The 21,866-nt window shown below is 42.2% G+C and overlaps 1 protein-coding gene across 2 annotated transcripts in view; it reads left to right on the top strand.

The window, feature by feature from the left end:
• The first annotated feature begins 3,878 nt into the window (after positions 1-3,878).
• Positions 3,879-21,866, top strand: part of PPHLN1 (periphilin 1) — a 67,905-nt gene continuing 49,917 nt past the window's right edge. The window contains exons 1-5 of one of the 2 annotated variants that reach the window (XM_072146865.1): positions 3,879-3,903; positions 8,137-8,176; positions 8,424-8,518; positions 16,724-16,867; positions 16,988-17,049. In XM_072146865.1, coding sequence (XP_072002966.1) covers positions 8,167-8,176; positions 8,424-8,518; positions 16,724-16,867; positions 16,988-17,049 — 311 coding nt within the window. In that variant the 5' untranslated portion in view covers positions 3,879-3,903; positions 8,137-8,166. Of the gene's footprint in view, positions 3,904-4,210; positions 4,355-8,136; positions 8,177-8,423; positions 8,519-16,723; positions 16,868-16,987; positions 17,050-21,866 lie in introns of those variants that run through there. The other variant, XM_072146864.1, reaches the window with a different exon arrangement.

Below are 21,866 nucleotides of genomic sequence, written 5' to 3'. Positions count from 1 at the left end.
AAACTGCTATAAACCTTCCAAAAATTATGATTTTTAGCTATTCAATCCCACAAAAAATGCTATAAAATGTGATCAAAAAACCATGTGTACTCCGACATGATACTGGTGCAAAGTACAACATGTCCCGCAAAAAATAAGCCATCAACCAGCTCCGTAGCCAAAAAAGTAACAATGTTATGCCACTTGGAAGACGGCAATACATAAATGATAGATTTTTCCCCACATTAGGGTTTTGTTTGACAAATTTAGTAAAACGTAAGAAAATATATTCAAGTCTGGTATCCCCGTAATCGTATCGACCCATAGAATAAAGATAACACGATTATTAGTCTATACGGTGAACACCAAAAAAAAAAAAGAGTAAAAAATCCAGTACAGAATTGATGCTTTTCTACTCCTGCCCTCAAAAAAAGTTCCTAAATTTTCAACAATAGGTGATACTAACCCCAAAATGGTAACAATGGAAAAAGCATCTCATCGCGCAAAAAAAATGGCATCACATGGCCCAAATAACGAAAAAGCGAAAATTTTATAGCCTTCAAAAGGGGCCAATGAGGAAACTAAAATCCTGGCAGCTGCAGGGCTCTCCTTCCCTTCTGCGTCTCGCTGTGCCCCCATAACACAAGTAATGGCCACATGTGGGGGGTCTTTGTACTCGGGAGAAATTGCAGAACAAATTTTATGGTGGGTTTTCTCTTTTTATATTTTGGAAATGTGTAAATTTTAGTGCTAAATGAACGTATAAGGGAACAATATGACCATTCTAAATTTCACCTCCATTTTGATTCAATTACTATGAAGATCTCAAGGGGTTAACAATCTTCGTAAAAGCGGTTTCTGATAGTTTGAGGGGTGCAGATTTGAAAATGGGTAGATTATATAGGGGGTTTTGATGCTAAATATGTAAAATTTCATTCAAAACTGTATTTATCCCCAAAATAGTCAATTCTGAAAATCCGGAAAAGCGATATTCTTTTTGTAAGCCGCGTGACATCAAAATAAATTATCCAGACATTTCAGAAATTATGAAAATGTAAAGTAGACAAATGGGAAATGTTATTCAGCAACTTATTTAGGTGGTAAATCTATCTGCCTGAAAACGCAATGATTTAGAATTTCGAAAATGGCAAATTTTTCAAAAAATTTATCATATTTTCTTTTTTTTTGTAAGTAAACGCAAAACTTATCAGCCAAAATTTACCACTAAAATGAAGTACAACATGTGGGGAAAAAACAATCTCAGAATCGTTTTGATAAGTAACAGTGTTCAAAAGTTATAACCATATAAAGCGACGCAGGTCAGAATCCAAAAAATCGGGCTGAGCCTTAAGCTACAAAATGGCTGCGTCCTTAAGGGGTTAAAGGAAACCTACCACTTTAAAATGACCCTTCTGACCCACAAATACCTTAAGCTAGCTCAGGATGAGCTGATGCCGAACCATATTTTCAATTAAACCAGAAACCGCTGTATTTGTAGAAAAATGATTTTCTTGTGGTAGTAAAATCTGTCTTCGGCGCTTCTGTAAGCGTCATGCGGCGCGCACCCCGGACCCTGCTCTGCGGTCACGCTCTCGTCAGCGCCGCTCCCGTCACTAATTTTGCAGTGCCCGAGAGCCGGTGACGTCACCGAGCTCTCGGGCACACTAGCGCATGCGCACCACCTCCTCCCGGCGCGTCGCGGCCGGATCCCATTGCGCATGCGCGAAGTCCCGAAGCCTCGTAGTATCGCGAGGCTTCGGGACTTCACGCATGCGCAATGGGATCCGGCCGCGACGCGCCGGGAGGAGGTGGTGCGCATGCGCTAGTGTGCCCGAGAGCTCGGTGACGTCACCGGCTCTCGGGCACTGCAAAATTAGTGACGGGAGCGGCGCTGACGAGAGCGTGACCGCGGAGCAGGGTCCGGGGTGCGCGCCGCATGACGCTTACAGAAGCGCCAAAGACAGATTTTACTACCACAAGAAAATCATTTTTCTACAAATACAGCGGTTTCTGGTTTAATTGAAAATATGGTTCGGCATCAGCTCATCCTGAGCTAGCTTAAGGTATTTGTGGGTCAGAAGGGTCATTTTAAAGTGGTAGGTTTCCTTTAATAAACACCTGGGTTGCTTTGGCTTTATGTTTGGGTAATTGTCCGTCAGGAACGAGTTCTCCTGCATGCGCAAGATTTGCAGACAGCTGGCTGACGTCACTGGCTCTCTTCAAAGACAAGGGAGGAACGGAGATGTGAATATGAATAATAATTACAGAGCAGCGGAGCATGAGGCGCTCAGGTGATGTGTGCCTAAACGCCTCAGGCTAATTTATACATTTTAATAAACTATTTTTTTTTTTTGCAACAACGGAGGAGCAGGATTTAGTGAAAAAGATGTCCCATCATCCCCTAGAGGTAGCATCAGTATTAGGACAGTCTAGCAGCGGTAATTTGGTGGTAGATGTCCTTTAAGGATGGCTTATTTCACCTGCATTGAGAGCTCTTTTTACCACATTTTCTTCACAGAAAAATCTTCCAAATTCAAGCACCACACCTTTACTGAATATGTTTCAGTAAACTGGTAAAAAAATTGTGTCAGTGTCCAAATTTTTTGATAAAGGTGAGGATGAGGGTGGAAAAGGGGGTCCTTGGAGTTTCCTATCTTCTGACTTATTTTAGGGCTGCTCAAGTTAAATATATTGGGGCAGATTTACTTACCTGGTCCATTCGCGATCCAGCGGCGCGTTCTTTGCGGTGGATTCGAGTCTGGCCGGGATTCATTAGGGCAGTTCCTCCGCCGTCCACCAGGTGGCGCTGCTGCGCTGAAAAGTATCGGAACGCGCTGGAGTTCACCGAGCCAGGCTGAGTGAAGGTAAGTGCAAGCTCCGCGACAGATTTTTTTTTAAATGCGGCGGTTTTTCCGAATCCGTCGGGTTTTCATTCAGCCACGCCCCCCGATTTCCGTCGCGTGCATGCCAGTGCAGATGCACCACAATCCAATCGTGTACGCCAAAATCCCGGGGCAATTCAGGGGAAATCGGCGCAAATCGGAAATATTCGGGTAACACGTTGGGAAAGCGCGAATTGGGCCCTTAGTAAATGACCCCCATTCTGTTTTGGGATCATAAGTCTTTGTTTCAAGAATAGGTTCCCTAAGATTTTCTGGAGTTAGATGGGGTTGGAAATAGGTGTTTAGTGGGGGAAGAGAAAGAAGTAAAGTTGGCCAACTATTTATTTGATGAATTTTGTTTGTTTGGCCGTTAATAGTTTTAGGGTAGAGAAGGGGTGCGGGGAAGGGTTACTTTATGCCAATATTGGGCAATCTTTCTCTAGGCCTGCCAGAAAATATTAACTATGCCCCGTGGGTAAGTCATTATATTTTATATTTACAGCAGATTATGGAAAAAGTTTTGATATAAGTCTTTTCAGTTCTAAAACTAGAAATGGGCATACTGGATACCTGTTTCTTTACATACTCTCAATTAACATTTGAAAAAAATGATGAGACCGAGACCGTGACTTAGAATTTATTGTGTTAAAGAGGACCTGTCACTTGTAAAAAAAAAAAAAAGTAAGCAGCTCCTAGTGCTACAACAGACACAGCTAGCTTTATCTGACACCTCCGATAACACTAGCAGATACTGCCGCGATGTACAGTAGAAACGCCGGACGGCTCTCAAAGTGGTCTGGGGTATTCATGAGGGGGCGGGATTAGGGGTGGTGACTGCCGCATAATGGTCGGCAGTCATTGGTGGCCTATGGAGTGGGCGGGGCGGGTCTGGGAAAGAGGCAACGCCTCGGACCGCCCTCTCAATAGGTAGGACCGCTTTGAGAGAGGTTCCCGATAACACTACCAGTGTAACACTGCTGGGACGGTTGTAGCACTAGGAGCTGCTTACTTTGGTGTGCAGCTCCTAGTGCCGTTTTTACAGGTGACAGGTCCTCTTTAAAGATATATTTGGGTTTAATAATTATTGCTATAATTAGTGCTGGTCATTTATCAAGCTAAGAAAAGGAAATATAATAGAAAGAGAGTGGTACATTGTTTGCCATGTTTCCACTATATAATATGCCTGATATATCTGTGTGGTATATGATTTGTATGGTCCTTTTTTTTTATCTTTGGTTACTATAAAAAAGAGTTAGTTGGTTACATTGTATCATGTAAGTTGGTAGTGAGGACATTATTAGGCGGTACATCTAAAATGGAACATTTCTTCATCCATACTCCTGCCTCCATTGTTTTGGAAGCCCCCTACATGCGCGAGCTTTCTGTCCCACAGAGCGTTCTGTAGCGCGTGACGTCACCTGGTCACATGACCAGAAGTAGAGTGCGCAGGAAGTTGTGATGATAAGAGCGCAGGAGAGAGCTGCTGTGTACAGGTGAGGACTGATGGTACTGATGCGCTGCCCGGGCGCTTCTTGTTACTGTGCGGCACGGCTCTGTGTAGTACTGAAGGTACTGATCCGGAGCTGTTATGTGATACACCACAGAGACATGTGCATCCTGTGCAGTCACACAGCCCTCTGTCTGACCGCATCTTCTACTTTCACACTCGCCTCGTTACTCCCGGAAGTAGCAGCACCCATGGGTGTCATACATGTCTGGGAGGGCTAGGTTTTATTTGGAAGACAACTCTCGGCTTTAGTGCTGCTCAGGCCCCTGCCCTCCCTACACTCATCCCATGCATTGTAGGCTTATGACTGCAGATCTAGCTTCAAAAAATAGTGAAAATGATTCCTAGCTGCTCCAAAACACAGGCTCTTTACACAGGGGCTCGCCACTGTTTGCAAACTTTACCAAGGTAAATACAAGATCCTAGTAGGGTCACCCATGTAGTACTCACCCTGGTAAAGTTTGTGTAAAGCTGCTGGGGCCAACGGGTTATGTGACCCACCGGCTGCAGTACTCGGGACTTCCTGTGAAGTATGTCCTGTATGGAGGGTACATTCTATCCACTCCAAAGGACCTGTGTTAAAGGGATTCTCCAGCCATTGCAAGTTGTGCCCTAATCACAGAATCTCCCACGGATCTTGAGAACAGGGATCCGTTGTGCTCTATTTATGTCTATGGCGCTGATGAACATTGTCCAGTGTGTCGCTCGGCTATCTCCATCAGCATCAAATAGATGAACATCTTGAACACAATGGGGGTATAATGAATCCCCGTTCTCAAGATCCGTGTCATCACTGAGACCCCCACCAATCAGCAAGTTAGGCCATACCCTGTGAATGGGGCTGGCAGTAGCTGGAGAACCCCTTTAACACCTGTATAATGCTTGTACAGGGAATTTTACTCTGTCAAAAAAGGCCCATGCAGATTTACTCATGTCGGACTTTCCATCCCCACAGGGCTGTGAGAGGCAGGTCATTTGTGCTCTTCGCTGCAGCTCTTGGCTCTGATAAAGAGTCATGTGTTACTCGGTCACATGACCTTCTACATGACGTTTAGCTTGCCCTCCTGTAAACAAAGTAATCATCAGGATCAAGCTGTCTGTGTGACATCCCCAGCCTGTACTGTGACAGGTGGGCAGATATCATAAGTCTCCTGTCACAGAAATCCCCATTTATGACACTCATTCTAAGCTCTGAGGGGGTGAGAGACATCACGAGAAGATACAATGTGCATCCTTTCTGCATGTTTGTATACAGATCACTGACTGTTACCATTGCTTTACTGTCAGCCCTAGTCTGGTCTGGTGTGTTAGCCCTGATCCTGGGGAGGGGGTCTGGTGTCAGCCCTAGTCTGGTTCAGGAAAGCACGGGGGGGGGGGGAGTATCTAAGCATGGAAAACGGTCTGTAACAATTTTCTTGTATAAACAGACGTCTATTAACACTATATACCCATTGAAGTAATTTATTTGTATAACTGAAAATTTCATATTCCTCCTCTCAATAATCCTCTCAAAAATGGCGAGAAGAATATTATTACCCTTCTTAGAAATAGTTTGTGCGACCTCTGATCCACTCATGCAGTGGTTGGTGGGTCATGGGATTAGTTATGATGGAGGGGGCATGCAGACAGTAATGACAGGACTGCCCCCTTCAGCAGCATTTAGCTTTATGCAAACTCTACAAGGATAAATATTGTATTAGGGTATTGTACTTGCCCAGAAAAGTTTATTGAAAAGTAGCTATTATCTGAGAATTACATTTTAGACAATGGCTTATCACTGCGGGAAGAAACAATCCTCTGTGCTTGTCATTATTGTGACAGTCAGGCAGTAATACATGTTCAGTGTCCCTGCTCACAGGTTTCTTCAATATAGTCCAGTGATGGCGAACCTTTTAGAGACAGAGTGCCCAAACTACAACCAAAACCCACCTATGAGTGCTGACATGCCAATTTAAGCAATTATTTATTGATTCCTGCTGTATCAAAAGTTTCAACTGCATTGGCAACCTGAGGACACCAATACAATAGAAAGAAGATGGAGAAATTTGGATTGTAGATAACCTTCAGGGTCCCCTGAAGAGGAAGAATCATGAGACCCAGAGCAGGAATTCTAATGACAATCCATGTCTAGCCACACCTTCTTGCTCCTCCTGTAGTCCTGGCAGCCAAGGATGTTGCTTTAAAATAGCGCTTGGCATGGCACATCCTGAGCTGTCTTGGACCGCAGGAGGAAACCTTGATTCCTGTCTGGCAAACTCTATGCTGGGGTGAAGGCCTGGGTGCCCACAGAAAAGGCTCTGAGTGCCACCTCCGGCACCAGTGACATAGGTTCGCCACCACTGATATAGTCCATGGTTATGTGATGCGGGAAGAAACATTGTAGTTACCAGCCCCTTACATTGTATTACATTACATTGTAGTTACCAGCCCCTTACAGTCCTGTAAACCAGAGGTGCCATAGTGGGAATCCTGCTGGCTCACTTCTCACTATATGACTATCACTTTGTAGTCCCTCCTACTACACGGATGTTTGGCAGCAGAAGTGAACTCCCTAAATGAGCAAACCAAGCTATAAAAGCCAGGCAGCACAAACAGGCCCGATTAACCAACTACGCGACAATGTCCATAGATATGAAATTGTTGTTATTGTTTGCCCATAACTGATTGTATAGTACCTTTCAGTCGAATGTTCATACACTGTGTGTACGCCTGGTTACCGAGGCCTCCTCACTATTATAGTACATCTATAGCAGATGTACTGCTATAGCCAGCTGACACTCGATTCTTTTTGGGTCAAAGTTACCATTCACAACACCCTGTCTAGCCAGTGTATTTTTTGTTGTGTAAGGAAGGGAACAATCCACCCCCACAAAGTGTAGTCCTATTTTTATCATTTAAAAAAAAAAAATTAATATTATATACCCATGCCTCTTGTCTATATTGTCAAAATAAACCTGTTTTTTTTTTTTTGTTAGTTTTTTTTAACAAATACCACGCAGTCCAGTGTTAAAGGACACCTGTCATCAGGTCTGTGTCACTTATCCTGTCACTACTACCTGTTGGAGCAGCTCACAAGGATCCCATCCCAACCTTTATCTAGTTATTTCATACATTAATCATTATAAAATCTTCTTTTCTTTATTATGTAAATGAGGCTGGGCACATGGTCAGAGGCAGTGATGTCACCCCTGTTACCCCTCCCCTCTCATCCCCCTGCTCATGTCTGTGTGTAATGTATAGTAAAGCATTGCTAGTGTGTGTGCTGCATCTGCTGACATGCTGCATCCTCCTAATATACAGGTGAGAGACACAGACATCAGCTACACATGAATCTGACATGTTCTGCTGTAACATGGCTGCAGCCTGGAGCTGTTGTATCTTTCACATACATACACACAGGCTGCAGGGGGCGTGGCCGCCAGCACCAGGAAGCACATGGAGCAGCCATTACATCATAATACTGTCAGTCATGCACTGTGGGTGTGGCTGTGCCTCCCACTCATGAATAAACTGGACAGCTTGAATATGCTAATGACTCATTGGACATTTCATAGGTCATTTGCATACAGCTTTAGGACCTCATTGCTTAGGTTTACAGGCATGTAGAGGGACAATGAAGGGATAGAGGCAATGCTCTCTAATGGCAGTTTATGAAAATCTATTTAGATTATGGGGGGTTATTTTGCATGACGGGTTCTCTTTAAGTCATTGTAGAGAAAAAAATTTTTCTTTTGTTAACTCTTGTTTTCTCTATTTTTCTTACAACAGGAACTGAATGTGTTGTGAATAGTATATCATATGAATCAGAGTAAGTTGAAGAACAAGATGTTTCCTGTAATTTTGAACCCTGGTACTGTCTGTCTGTTATGTCTTCATCAGTCCTGCCTTTTTTATCATATTACAAAGAAAACTGTATATTTATTACACAGGCTTCACTGTTGATAATATGTAATAGCCATGTGGCTACTGGAAAACATGTAGTATCTGGTTATAATTAGTAGAATAAAACATATGCTACATTTCCATTAATATACATTTTTTTCTCTACAATTAAGTGGACTACAGAAAAGAGGAAATGTGGAACGATGGTAGATATGAATATGAAAGGTTACCAAGACATAGGCTTCCACCCCGTGAAGTTCCTCCTGAAGTAAGTACTAAAGAATCTGTCATTAATTGTACACTATGTCTAAAAACATATTTGTGACAGGTAGGCTGACAACGTACTACAGAAGTAGGATTACTCATCATAATTATTGTGTTGTGGTGTTTACCCAGCATATAGTCATATGCTCATTTCCTATTCAGTTCCAAAGCCTTGGAGTAGTATCACATGATGCTATTTGATAAAAGACACAGCCAAAACATTACAATTATAACTCTTAATATTAAAAAAAAAAAAACCTTCTCAGAAGAGGTCACATCAATGGCTGTACATGTATCGTAGCAGATTATTCAGGCAATTTTACGTTCTAAAAAAAGTCCTAGCCGTATAAATATGCTTGAAACTTTTCTTTCCCTCAGCCACCCATTGCTGAGTATTAAGTAGAAGCAACTTTTAAACTAGTACAGCCATGAGTTTTCTTGGGAATGATGCAACAAGTTTTTCACACCTGGATTTGGGGATCCTCTGCCATTCTTCCTTGTAGATCCTCTCCAGTTCCCTAAGGTTGGATTGTAAACATTGATGGACAGCCATTTTCAAGTCTCCGCAGAAATGCTCAGTTAGGTTTAGGTCAGGGCTCTGGAGGGTGAACTTTTGGCCCAGTCTGAGGTCCAATGCACTCTGGAAGAGGTTTTCATGCAGGAGATCTCTGTACTTGGCCGCATTCATCTTTCCTTGAATTGCAACCAGCTGCTCTGCCCCCCCTCCCCCAATAGTATGATGCTTGTTTCACTGTTGGGATTGTATTTGGCAGATTATGAGCAGTGCAAAAATTAACAACAAAAAGTGCAAACTTTGTCTCACAGATCAGAAAATCTTATTTCTCATAGTCTGGGAGTCCTTCATGTGTATTTTTGCAAACTGTGTGCCGACTTTCATATCTCTTGCACTGAGGAGATGCTTACGTCTGCATACTCTGTTATAAAGCCCCCGACTACTGAAGTGCCGAAGTGATATGGAGCTCATCCAAAGTGATATTGGGTTTCTTCTTTACTTCTCCCACTAAGTCTCTTCTCCCACGATTACTTAGTTTGGTTGGATGGCCAGGTTGAGGAAGAATTGTGGTCGTCCCAAACTTCTTCCATTTAAGGATTATAGAGGCCACTGTGCTCTTAGGAACATTGAGTGCTGCCGAAATTCTTGTAACCTTGGTCTGTTCTGTGCCTTATCACAATTCTGTCTCTGAGCTCCTTGGACGGTTCCTTCATGATTCCCATGTGATCTGACATGCAATGTGAGCTGTGTGGTCTTATATAGACAGGTGTGTGCCTTACCTAATCAAGTCCAATCAGCTTAATTAAACACAGCTGGACTCCTATGAAGGAATAGAACCACCTCAAGGAGGGACAGAAGGAAATAAAAATGATGAGTGTCTGAATACTTATGACCATGTGATATTTCCGTTTTTCTGGTTTATTAACTCCTTAATGACGCAGCCGGTTTTTAAGTTAATGCTCAGACCTTTTTCTTAAAATTTGACCAGTTTCTCTTCCTGTGGTAATAACTTTTCAACACTTTAAGATATCCTTGTGATTTTGAGATTGTTTTCTCGTGAGATATTGTAGTTTATGTTAGTATTATCATTTTGGTGATCTGTTTCTTTTGGGGGGGGGGGTGGTAAAAATTCAATAATTTAGGAAAAATTTGAATAAAAATGACAATTTTCAAATTTCAAATGTTATACTTTTTAGACAAAAAGCCATAACACAATTTTTTTTTTGTAGAAACCTTTTGCCATTGGTCTTATTTTTATTTCTATAATTTGTTTTAAATTTCCATTTTTTTTTACAAATCTGAGAAGGTTTCAAGTTTTAGTAGCAACTTCTCAGATTTTCAAGATATTTGAAAAATGATACATTTTTAGTGACCAATTCAGTTTGGAAGTGCCCTATAAAGGCTTATGTACTATATACCTCCACAAGTAACACCATTTTATGAACCTAACATCTCAAACTATTCAAATCAGCATTTGAGAAGTCTGTTAACCCTTTAAATCTTTCTCTGGAAGCAAACAAAAATGGATTGAAAATTTTGAAATTTCAATTTTTGAATAAGATTATTTTCATTTAGCCCTAAAATGGAAAAATTCAGAATGAATTTGAGGTAAATATACATCCCAAAATTTTTGCCCTGCTTCTTCCGAGTACGGTAATACCAGACACGTGGATGTCAACTGCTCTTTAGTCGTACAGTGCTGTCCAGAACAGAGTTTGTTCCATTGGGTTTATGGAAGGCCAAATTGACTGCAAATGTTTTGTGGTGCCACAGTGTACTTGAAGAGCCCCTGAAGTAACAGTATAATAGAAAACTCCCAATGATGTCACCATTTAGGAAACTAGACCCCTGAAAGAATTTATCTGGTGTTGGAGTGAGCATTTTAACCCCCCAACATGCTGGACAAAATCTAATGCAAAGTAAATGGTGCAGAGTAAAAGATGAATTTTTATCTCAAAAATGTCATTTTAGTGCCTAATATATTGTGCCCAACCCATGCCACTTTAGACAAACAACCCAAAAATCATTCTGCGGGTCTTCCCGAGTATGGCAATACCACACATGTGCCAAAAATTGACAGGCTGGGTACACAGCAGGGATGGGAAGGGAAGGAGCAAAATTTTGCTTTTGAAGCTCCATTTTCACCTGTCTGGATTTGGAGTGCCATGCCATGTTCACAGGGCCTGTGAGGTACCAGTGCAATAGAAACCCCTGAGAAATTATACCATTTTGGAAACTAGACCCCTGAACGAATTTATCTGGGGTTGTGTCGAGCATTTTAACCCCCATCATGATGGTCAAAATTTAATGCAAAGTAAATGGTGCATATTAAAAATTGTGTTTTTATCTCAAAAATGTCATTTTAGCACCTAATATACTGTGCCCAACCCATGCCACTTTAGACAAACACCCCAAAAATCATTCTTTGGGTTGTCCTGAGTACGGCAATACCACACATGTGCCAAAAAATTGACAGGCTGGGCACACAGCAGGGCTGAGAAGGGAAGGAGCGAAATTTTGCTTTTGCAGCTCTGCTTTCACACGTTTGGATTTAGAGGGTCATGTCATGTTCGCAGGGCCAATGAGGTACCAGTGCAATAGAAACCCCCAAGAAATTATACCATTTTAGAAACTACACCCCTCAAAGAATTTATCTTGGGGTGTGGTGAGCATTTTAACCCCCAACATGATGGTCAAAATTTAATGCAAAGTAAATGGTGCATATTAAAAATTGAGTTTTTATCTCAAAAATGTCATTTTAGCACCTAATATATTGTGCCCAAATAATGTCACTTAAGACAAACACCACAAAAATAGTTCTTTGGGTTGTTCCGAGTACGGCAATACCACACATGTACAAAAAATTGACAGGCTGGGCACACGGCAGGGCTGAGAAGGGAAGGAGCGAAATTTTGCTTTTGCAGCTCTGCTTTCACACGTTTGGATTTAGAGGGTCATGTCATGTTCGCAGGGCCAATGAGGTACCAGTGCAATAGAAACCCCCAAGAAATTATACCATTTTAGAAACTACACCCCTCAAAGAATTTATCTTGGGGTGTGGTGAGCATTTTAACCCCCAACATGATGGTCAAAATTTAATGCAAAGTAAATGGTGCATATTAAAAATTGAGTTTTTATCTCAAAAATGTCATTTTAGCACCTAATATATTGTGCCCAAATAATGTCACTTAAGACAAACACCACAAAAATAGTTCTTTGGGTTGTTCCGAGTACGGCAATACCACACATGTACAAAAAATTGACAGGCTGGGCACACGGCAGGGCTGAGAAGGGAAGGAGCGAAATTTTGCTTTTGGAACACCCTTGTCACTAGACTGGTGTTGGGGTGTACTAGTACATTAGAATCCCCAAGTAGTGACTCCATTTTAGGAAAGGGCACCCTTCAAAGAATTTATCTAGGGTTGTATGAACATTTCAACCCCTGAGATGCTGGGTCAAATGTTATACAAAATGATGGGGGCAGTGTAAAAATTGCATTGTTTTCTCAAATGTGCCAAAGTAGGAAGAAATGTATTCAGCCCAAACTCATCCCACTGTGGATAAACACCCCAAAAATCATTCAGTGAGTTACTTCAGGTATGGCAATGCCCCATGTGTAGCAATAGTCTACAGGCTGGGGACACAGCAGGCCGGAGAAGGGACAAGCAAAATCTAGCTTTTGGAGCACCCGTTTCACTAGACTGGTGTTGAGGTGCCCCTGAGGTACCAGTACAATAGAAACCCCCCTGTAGTGACCCCATTTTAGGAAAGAGCAACCCTCAAAGAATTTATTTAGGGTTGTATGAGCATTTTAACCCATAAGATCCTGGCTCAAATGTAACACAAATTGAACGGTGTGGAGTAAAATTAGCTTTGCAATTTCTCTAAATTTGTAATTGTAGTGTCAAAAGTATTTTACCCAATTCATGCAACTGGAGGCAAACACCCCAAAAATCATCATGCAAGTTCTCCCGGGTACATGTCAATAATCTAAAAGATGGAGACAGGGCAGGGCTCGGAAGACAATGGCATTTGGAGTACTGACATTTACATTTTTTTTGGGACCATAAAACATTTGTAGATGCCCTCAGGGATCAGTACAGTAGGAACCCCTGAGAACTGACCCTATTTGAAAACTACATCCCTCCATGAATTAATCTAGGGGTGTAGTGAGCATTTTAAACCCCACAGGTGGACCCCAAGGATGATGCATAATGGATAGTACAAAATAGCTATTATGCCATATTGTGCCCAGCTCCTGCCACGGGAGACAAACATCCCAAGAATCATGATGCAACCTCTCTCTTGTCCTTATACCTAGGCACTTCAGCACTTTGCGTGGAGGGGCAGGCGTTGCGTGCTCTACGCTTACTCCTCCACGCTACGCCTGCTCCTCCACGCTACGCCTGCTCCTCCACGCTACGCCTGCCATGCCATGCAAGTAGCGCTCGCATCCGATATATCGGATGCAGAGCGTGAATGGGTTAATTTTTGTGTGTCAGTGTGTTTTTACTTTGTCCCCCATGAGGTCATAAAAGACCCCTGGGGGACATTTTCACTTTTTTTTACATTTTACTTTTTTATTTTCTATTACAAGTTTTCCCCTGTAACTGAGGCATCTATAAGAGCCTCAGTTACAGGGTAAATGCCCACCTGTCACTGGCACAGGTGAACAGAGCTGTACTTGGTCTAATTAGGCCCAGCAGCTCTGATTAACCCTTTTAGACCCGGCGGTCACGTGACCGCCGAGTCGCTCAGCTCCTCTATGCATAGCGCTCATTCAGCGCAATGCAGGGAGGATCGGAGAAGGGAGAAGCGGTAACGAACCGCATCTCCCTTCTCCTTAGGGTCTCCGGGTGCCTCTGACACCCGGAGACCGGGTCCTGCTCCCGCGATTAGCGCGGGAGCAGCAGAAACTGCAGCGACGTCTAAAGACGTCGCTGCAGACTCCGGACCTGCACCTGCTGACGTCTAAAGTCAGCGGGCAGTCCGAGAGGAGTTAAATTAGCAAAAATATTTACACTTCTGTTTTTTTTCTGTCAAGGGGGGGGGGGAGAAGCAGAGTGTACATTAATGAGCAAAAATAAGAACTTTTACAATCTTACCAATGAAACAGAGTGAAAAATTTAAAAGAAATCTACCACTCGGGTACACATGAATTGAACTAAGTACACTTACAGGTTTTTTTTCCCTTGGTTCAAGAACTTCTCTTCATTAGTCCTTAAAGATTAAAAAAATACTTTCTAGAATCACACTGGTGGCTCAGCGCTCCTTCAGTTCCTAATTATACACACCTAGAGTGTGCACAATCGTGCCATTGTCTTGTGAGTGCAAGCCAGCTTCTTAACTGAGACCTGGACCACGCATGCACAAGACTTCCCGAGAGCCAGGGGGTGGGTGGGTACCATAGAGCACGCTGTAGGCATGCATGATTAGGAACTGTCAGATCGCCAGGCCGCCTGTGCGACGTCCACAGGAGCGCCCGGCCCCAATTAGCATATTCTACAAAGTCTTTTTAATCTTTGGTGTTTCAGGACTAATGAAGAGAAGTTCCTGAACCAAGAAGAAAAGGCCCTCCTGTAAGTGTACTTTGTTAAATCACGCCTACCCGAGTGGTAAATTTCCTTTAAAGGGGCTGAATACTTTCCGTACCCACTGCAAAAGAAGATTACCAGTGCCTGGGTCTATGAGTAAGTGTCCCTGGTTTATCCATGCTTGATTTTGATGGTAGATTTAATTTAAAGTCTAACTCTAAAGTTAGTGAGCCAAAAATTCTTTTAGCACAGCTGGAGAGATGACAAGAATTCCAACAATGCCTACATCATACTGCTGGCTTCTTCCTAGCCTGAGATCCAGCCTGATATACCGATCATCCCAGCTTCTCCTAAGGTGGATAGGCAGTACTTGGTTTTGACATCAGCTAAGGATACTGAGACCAGAGCAACTTTCCCTCACTTTCCCTCATAATGCTGACTTCTGCACATCCATACTAACATACTATACCACTACAGTAACCTATACACATAAATATCCTCCAGTCCATAGAGTTTCATCATTAGCAACCAAAATACTTGCCAGAAGGTAGAAAGATTGAGGGAGGAAGAGTGAACGTATACTAGAAACATGTTAGTTTATGTGAAATCTCCTCTGCTTACCTATAAAAAATGTCCCCCAAAGTTACAGGGGTAGTGTCACTTCAGAAGCCGCTATCTTCTGTTCTATAGTACCTAGAAACCAAAAAACGTTTTGTGTCAAAAGGATGAGATAAGGATCTCATCTTTCAGATCACATCAGGTTATGGCCTTGTGAGCTACTGAACCAGAGATACAGGCAGCTAAAGATATAATTGGAAATGCAAGCAGCTGCAGATAAAGGTCTAGGGGGAGATTTATCATTAGTCCTATTTATCTGCTTGGCGCATTATTGTCGGGGGGAGTTTTAGCGAGGGGAAAAAACGCAACAAGTCACGCGATGGCGGAAAAAATACACCACATTTATCAACTGAAAATTTTCAATAGACCGCAGATTTAATCACTAAACTACACCACATAGGAGGTGGTGTATGTGGGTCCACTGCTACTACAGGGGGAAGTTTTTGCTCAGTTTTATGTTTAAGGAATCTGAGAATTTCCTGTGCAAAAACATCACAAAAAGGCAGAAATTGAGCAGATGTTAAACATACATGCGACTGGTGCAGTCTATTCGCATAGAGCACACACAGCTGAGCACCCCCCCTAGTTTTTTTTTAATTGCCTGTATGTCCAGTTCTTTATCTTAAGCTTTTTGGAGGGGTAAAATCTGGTGACAGGTTCCCTTTAAAAATGATAAGAGATTAATTTTTATTATTCTGGGACAAATGTAGTGAGACCTCTGCTTCCCAGAACTTGTCACCTATAGACCTATAATCCATATGATTGCAAGAACAGGTCGCACAATGCTGCCTAACTCATCTGTATAGGACTGCAGAGAAGAAGTGGAGTTTAGTGCTCAGATGTTTTATGTCGTCCCACAGACATTTATCACCTATCCTGAATATAAGTGATGTATCGTAGACCTGGCAATACCATTTTAATAAATGATCACATCTGGAAAAAATGCTTTCTGACACATTTATTAGCTGGCGGCGCCAGAAAAATGGCTTTTTCTGCCTGCTCCGACTCTGCTCCGAAAAGGGGCGTGGAAACTTTGACACAATTAATTTGTCATAGCCATTTTTGGGTGCTGTAAACTGGTGGAAAGTAGACCAAAAGAAATTTATTCTAGCAGCAACCCAAAACTGTGCTACTGCACTCGGCTTACACTAGCGTTCCCGGAAAAACACTCGCCACATTAGGATGTCCGCTGCCTGCACGAGCTGTCAGGCACGGTCAGCCACTGGTGCATTGCCAAAGCGGCCATTGCTCCGCTCCAGGATAGTATGCTCAGCCTGTTCTCTGACTGCAAGACTCATTTCTGGAGCAAGGGACAGATTTTGGTCCTGGGGACTTAAGATGGTCTCGACGGCACAAACTTTTTTGCAGAGCACCTCAACATTAAATATTTATCTCCTTTCCAAGAGCAAGTCAGTAATACATATAATCTGGGTTGAACAGCAAGGAAATAGCTGGTTAAACAAACATATTTTGCATTGCATTGTACGCAGATACATATGTAGAAGTTACATCTTTTTTTTTTTTTTTCCTTATGTACATACAGGGAGATTATCACAGAGTTGTAAGTATGGTCCGGAGACCAGATGATGAAGGATATCATCGCTATGAAGAGTACAATGAACCGTATTACAGAGAGTTTGATGATTCCCATTCATATGAAAGAAGAAATGCGCCACCATATAGAGGGGTATGCTTTTATTTTGTTTGTTTACTTTTAATTATTAAAGTATCTTATTGTTGCATAAGCTTTAAAAGTTACAATAGCAATCATTCATGCTGTTTTATTTATTTTACTACTTTATTATAGGAAGATCCAGGATACAGGTGGGCAAGAGGAGAGCCACCTGTGACTCGCCACCCAGAATACAGGTAACCACCTATACACAGCTGTCATTTCCCTAGTGCAACACAAATACAAAGGCAAAGGATTGCTGTATGGGCAAACCATGCTCACGCTTTTACGTGGTGTTCTAGTGACATCTAGTGGGTGTTGTGTGCTATACATTTTGACAGTAAGAATCCAAGCCTTTCAATGTCCGATACAATCAGTTTAAAAAGTAGAACTAGTATAAAAAGTAGCAAATGTTGTAAAAATTGTCCATTTACTGTTAAAGGGGTATTCCGGGAATATGAACGTCTAATACAAAAACCCATAATGCTATAAATAAATGAATGTAACAAAACTCGATGTCATTATTCGCAAAACGGAGCTTAAATAGTTAGATTTTATGATTCACATTTTTATGGCCTATCTAAAGTATGCAGAGTTATCACCAAGATGGCTGATACTGGAAACTACAAGTCCCAAGATGCTTTAGTTCTCAGTAACTCCTCCTCCCTCTTATGCTCTGCTCCCAGTGATGATGTAACAGGTTTTGTTGCTCTGTTACCATAGTAATGGTGTGTACTGCCATCCCAAAACACTGGTCATACTGGATGCACTGTAACCAACCAACTACGGCCAAACTTAGTGGTGATCACATGACCTGCCCAGGCAGGTGCTGGACATGTGATGTGGACATGTGACCAGCGGCCATCTTCTGTCCTGTGTCTGCTCCACAACGGACCGCGCGGAGGAAATTAACGGACTGATTAAAGGGCCAGTAGCATTTTAATTCTTCATTACAGTCTATGTCACCAGCATTTCCTGCTAATGGGAGCAACATTTTAAATAACAACTAATTACATATTAGCTTATATTTTAAGGACCCATTTGTATATGAATTATGCTGATTCCTGGAATACCCCTTTAAACAATGTTGGTACATGTTTGACATCTTTAATTAAGAAATCTGACACATTTTTAACCCTCAACCATTCTACTTTTGATTTGAAATACTATTCCCCCACTTTAAATCCATAGTGATTTAATCTCAGGAGTACTAAGTGATAAGTTTAATGTTATTAAAGTTTTCTTTAATCCATATATCTTAGTTTTCCCTTTTAAAAAAGCTGTAAAGTTAGGCTACATTCACACTACCATATGGAGGACGTATATGCGGCCGACGTATATACGGCCGATATACGTCCTTCATAGACGGCAATGGGCGCACGGCGCCCTACGGGAGCGGTACGGTGCAGCACACGTGCGGCTCCGTACCCGGGAAAAAGATAGGACATATCCTATCTTTTCCTGTAATACGCCGCCGTGCGCCATGTATCTCTATGGACAGGGGCGGGGGTGAGCTGCGCTCACCTCCTCCTCCTCTCCCCATGCACTGCCATTGCCCGTACGGTATTACGGCATCTGTGTCAGTTTTCAGCAATGCAGTTATTTAAGCCTTTACCACCTCCACACCAAGGAATAGGTGGGGGAGGATCCAGCGGTGGAGTGGGTCAGCTGGGGACATTCCTGCCTTTATCGTTTGCTGGTAAAAGCTCTACTCCGCACCAGGCAGGGCCTGGTTGGCCGCCAGATGCATCGGTATATTTCAGCCTCATGTATCTAGAAGGGCAGAGCTTTCATCAAACGCCATCGCACAAAGCACTACCATGTATGTAATTAATTTCTAGTTATTGTTATGCAAGACTGTATTGTGGGGAATAGTTTTTTGTGACTCGTAAGCCACAAGATGGTGCAGACTCTGTTAAATGTACCTTATCCTCCTGACACCTGAAGCCTTGTAGCAAACAATTAGGGTATCTGCATCCCGTACACACATGGAAAAATTTGCAATGGAAATGGCTTTCTGCTACGGATTTTTTGATCTTTAGCAAATTAGAACATTAGGATTCAAAGCTGAAAACATATGCAAAGCTTACACTAGCAGCTTAACTGATGCTTGACTGATGGTAGATGTGTAGAACTTACTTGATTGTTGTCTTTATTACGGAGTGGAAGTGTTCTTATTATTTGATGGAATGGCACAGTATTCAAGGAATTGGGTTTTTAAAAAATATTCAGATAAGCCAGAGACACTTGGCTTACGTCACCTGGGCTCCTTTTGGCAACGCCCTAAGAGCTTGGAGAGAGCCGGAGAGCGGTGAGTGTGGGGGTGAGCTATCCCCAAGGTCTTTAGGCAGGACTATGACAGTGTGTGGTGTGCATAGATTAAAATACGGCGATTCCAAAAGGTGCTCAAGTGAAGTAAGCTGCATGCCTCTGGCTAATCTAAATATTTTAAAAATTCTTTTTCTTGAATACTGCACCTTCCATCACACTTCATCACTTTTCTTGTAAGTACTGCACATCTACCATTAGTCAAACTGATGGAAGATGTCCTTAAGGGGAACCTGTCAGCAGCCATAACTTCCACAAACAAAAATAGTAATTTGATGCCACCGTTGATTAAATTCAAGGAGGCGGGGGACCTCCAGTTTAGAGTCAAGCTACCCTGCCTCCTGTAGTTCTTTTACAGTCCTAACCTTGCCCCCTACACGGCGACATCATCCTCTTCTGGTGCCAAATATTCACACATGCCCAATGCCTCTGTGTGATCAGTGTTGACCCAGCGTATCCCTGTCCTGCTTCACAGGGGTACTGGGCATGGTAAGGTACTTTGTGGGTATTAATATCAGTTTATAAGACTTTATAACAAAGGAGAAGAAAATACTCACTTGTGAAGGGATCAGGTACAAAAACACCATCCTGGCAACCAAAGACCTCCTTAAGGACGCAGCCTGTTTGTACGTTAAGGCTCAGACCTTTTTTAAAATTTGACCAGTGTCTCTTCCTTGATAATAACTTTTCAACGCTTTAAGATATCCCTGTGATTTTGAGACTGTTTGTAGTTTATATTAGCAGTGTCATTTCTGTGATCATTTTCTTTTTTTCGGGGCAACTATTCAGTAATTTAGGAAAAATTCGAAAAAATTACATATTTTAAAGTTTCAAATGTTATACTTTTTGGACAAAAAAACCAACCACAAATTTTTTTTTTTGTAGCAACCTTTTGCCATTGGTCTTCTTTTAATTTCCATAATTTTACGTTTCCATTTTTTTGTTTAAGGATGTGAGAAGGTTTCAAGTTTTCATAGTTTCATAGTTTCTACGGTTGAAAAAAGACACTTGTCCATCAAGTTCAACCAAGGAAGGGAAGGGATTTGATGAGGAAGGGATTTAGGGGAAACAATTCTATATAACATAACCATCTATGTTATTTAGGTGTAAAAAGGCATCTAGACCCTTCTTGAAGCTATCCGCTGTCCCTGCTTTTAGTAGCAACTTCTGCGGGTTACCCCGGTTAGGGCAGTACCCCATAGGCGGCAATAATCTGCAGGATGGTGACACGGCGGGGCTCAGGAGGAAAGGAGCAAAATCTAGGTTTTGGAGCTCCGTTTTCACTAGATTGGTGTTGGGGGTGCCCCTGAGGTACCAGTACAATAGAAACCCCCCAAGAAGTGACCCCATTTTGGAAAGGACACCCCTCAAAGAATTTACGTAGGGTTGTATGAGAATTTTAACCCCTAAGATGCTGGCTCAAATGTAATTCAAAGTGAGTACTGTAGTGCAGATTAAAAATTGTATTGCAATTTATCAAATATGCCATTGTATTGACAAAAGCATTTTGCCCAACTCATGCCACTGGGGGAAACACATCAAAAATCATTCTGCAGGTTACCCCCATAGGCTGCAATAATCTGCGGCGGGGCTCAAAAGGGAATAACTTGCATTTGAATCACAGGCATTGTACTTTTTTTTTGTTGTTTTTGGCATCATGAAGCATTTGTAAATGCCAATAGGGACCAGTACAGTAGAAACCCCTAAAAACGGACCGTATTTTGTAAACGACACCCCTCCATGAATTAATCTAGGGGTATAGTTAGAATTTTAACCCCACAGGTGGACCCCAAGCATGATGCATAGTAAAAAATATTCATTATGTCAAAAATCATGATGCGGGTTCTCCCGGGTACCCCATACCAATACCCCATATGGAAAAAATGCAACCTGACTTCTCCACAATCACGCGGACCCGAGCGCTCAAGAACCTTCAGGACACTCGATATTCTACTATCAACGTATGTTTATTATTTAAAAAATAATAAAAACGCACTGCTGCGACGCGTTTCGGTCCGGTACTCGGACCTTCTTCAGGCAGTATAAGAAATTACACAGTCTGCTGTTACAAATATAGGGAAATACCGGAAACAAAGGCTTTCGGTGACTGCTTTAGCTTCCGGTTCGGAGGTTAACCGGGAACGGTAGGACATAAATAACTGTTTTTAAATAAAAATTCATAAAATCTTCTATGTGTGATAAATATTAAAAACATTTACATATCCACGCAATGGTAAAAAATACATTAATTCAAAAGTAAAAACTTTTTTTGTGTCTTTTCAGTGTGTGTCAGATGATAAGCTAATTGTATCAAACTAGATAGGAGAAATGGTAGGATTTTACCTTAGCGGGCCTCGTGTTGGTAAAAGAGTGGCCCCAGGTATTATTCAAATTAATTCCATCTCAGGGAATTTAGATATCACTTTGGCCGGTAGCCTTGGTGAGGCATGACGCTGTTGTAATGTGCGCGTCAGCTAAGGAGGCCGAGAGGTTACACTTCGGCTGGTAGCCGTGGTGATGCATGACGCTGTTGTTGTGTACGCGTCGGCTACGGAAGCCGAGAAGGATCAAAGGACCACTCGCGGCAAGCGGACTGGCGCTGCCATTACAGCGCTGCAGAGTTGCGCTGGAGAATAGATGAAAAAAGCTCCCCTGATTCCTCACAAGTGAACCATAATACAAATGG

This window comes from Engystomops pustulosus, chromosome 4, assembly GCF_040894005.1.
Source record: "Engystomops pustulosus chromosome 4, aEngPut4.maternal, whole genome shotgun sequence".
Taxonomy (NCBI): Eukaryota; Metazoa; Chordata; class Amphibia; order Anura; family Leptodactylidae; genus Engystomops; species Engystomops pustulosus.
This window is presented reverse-complemented; position numbering and strand designations above follow the sequence as displayed.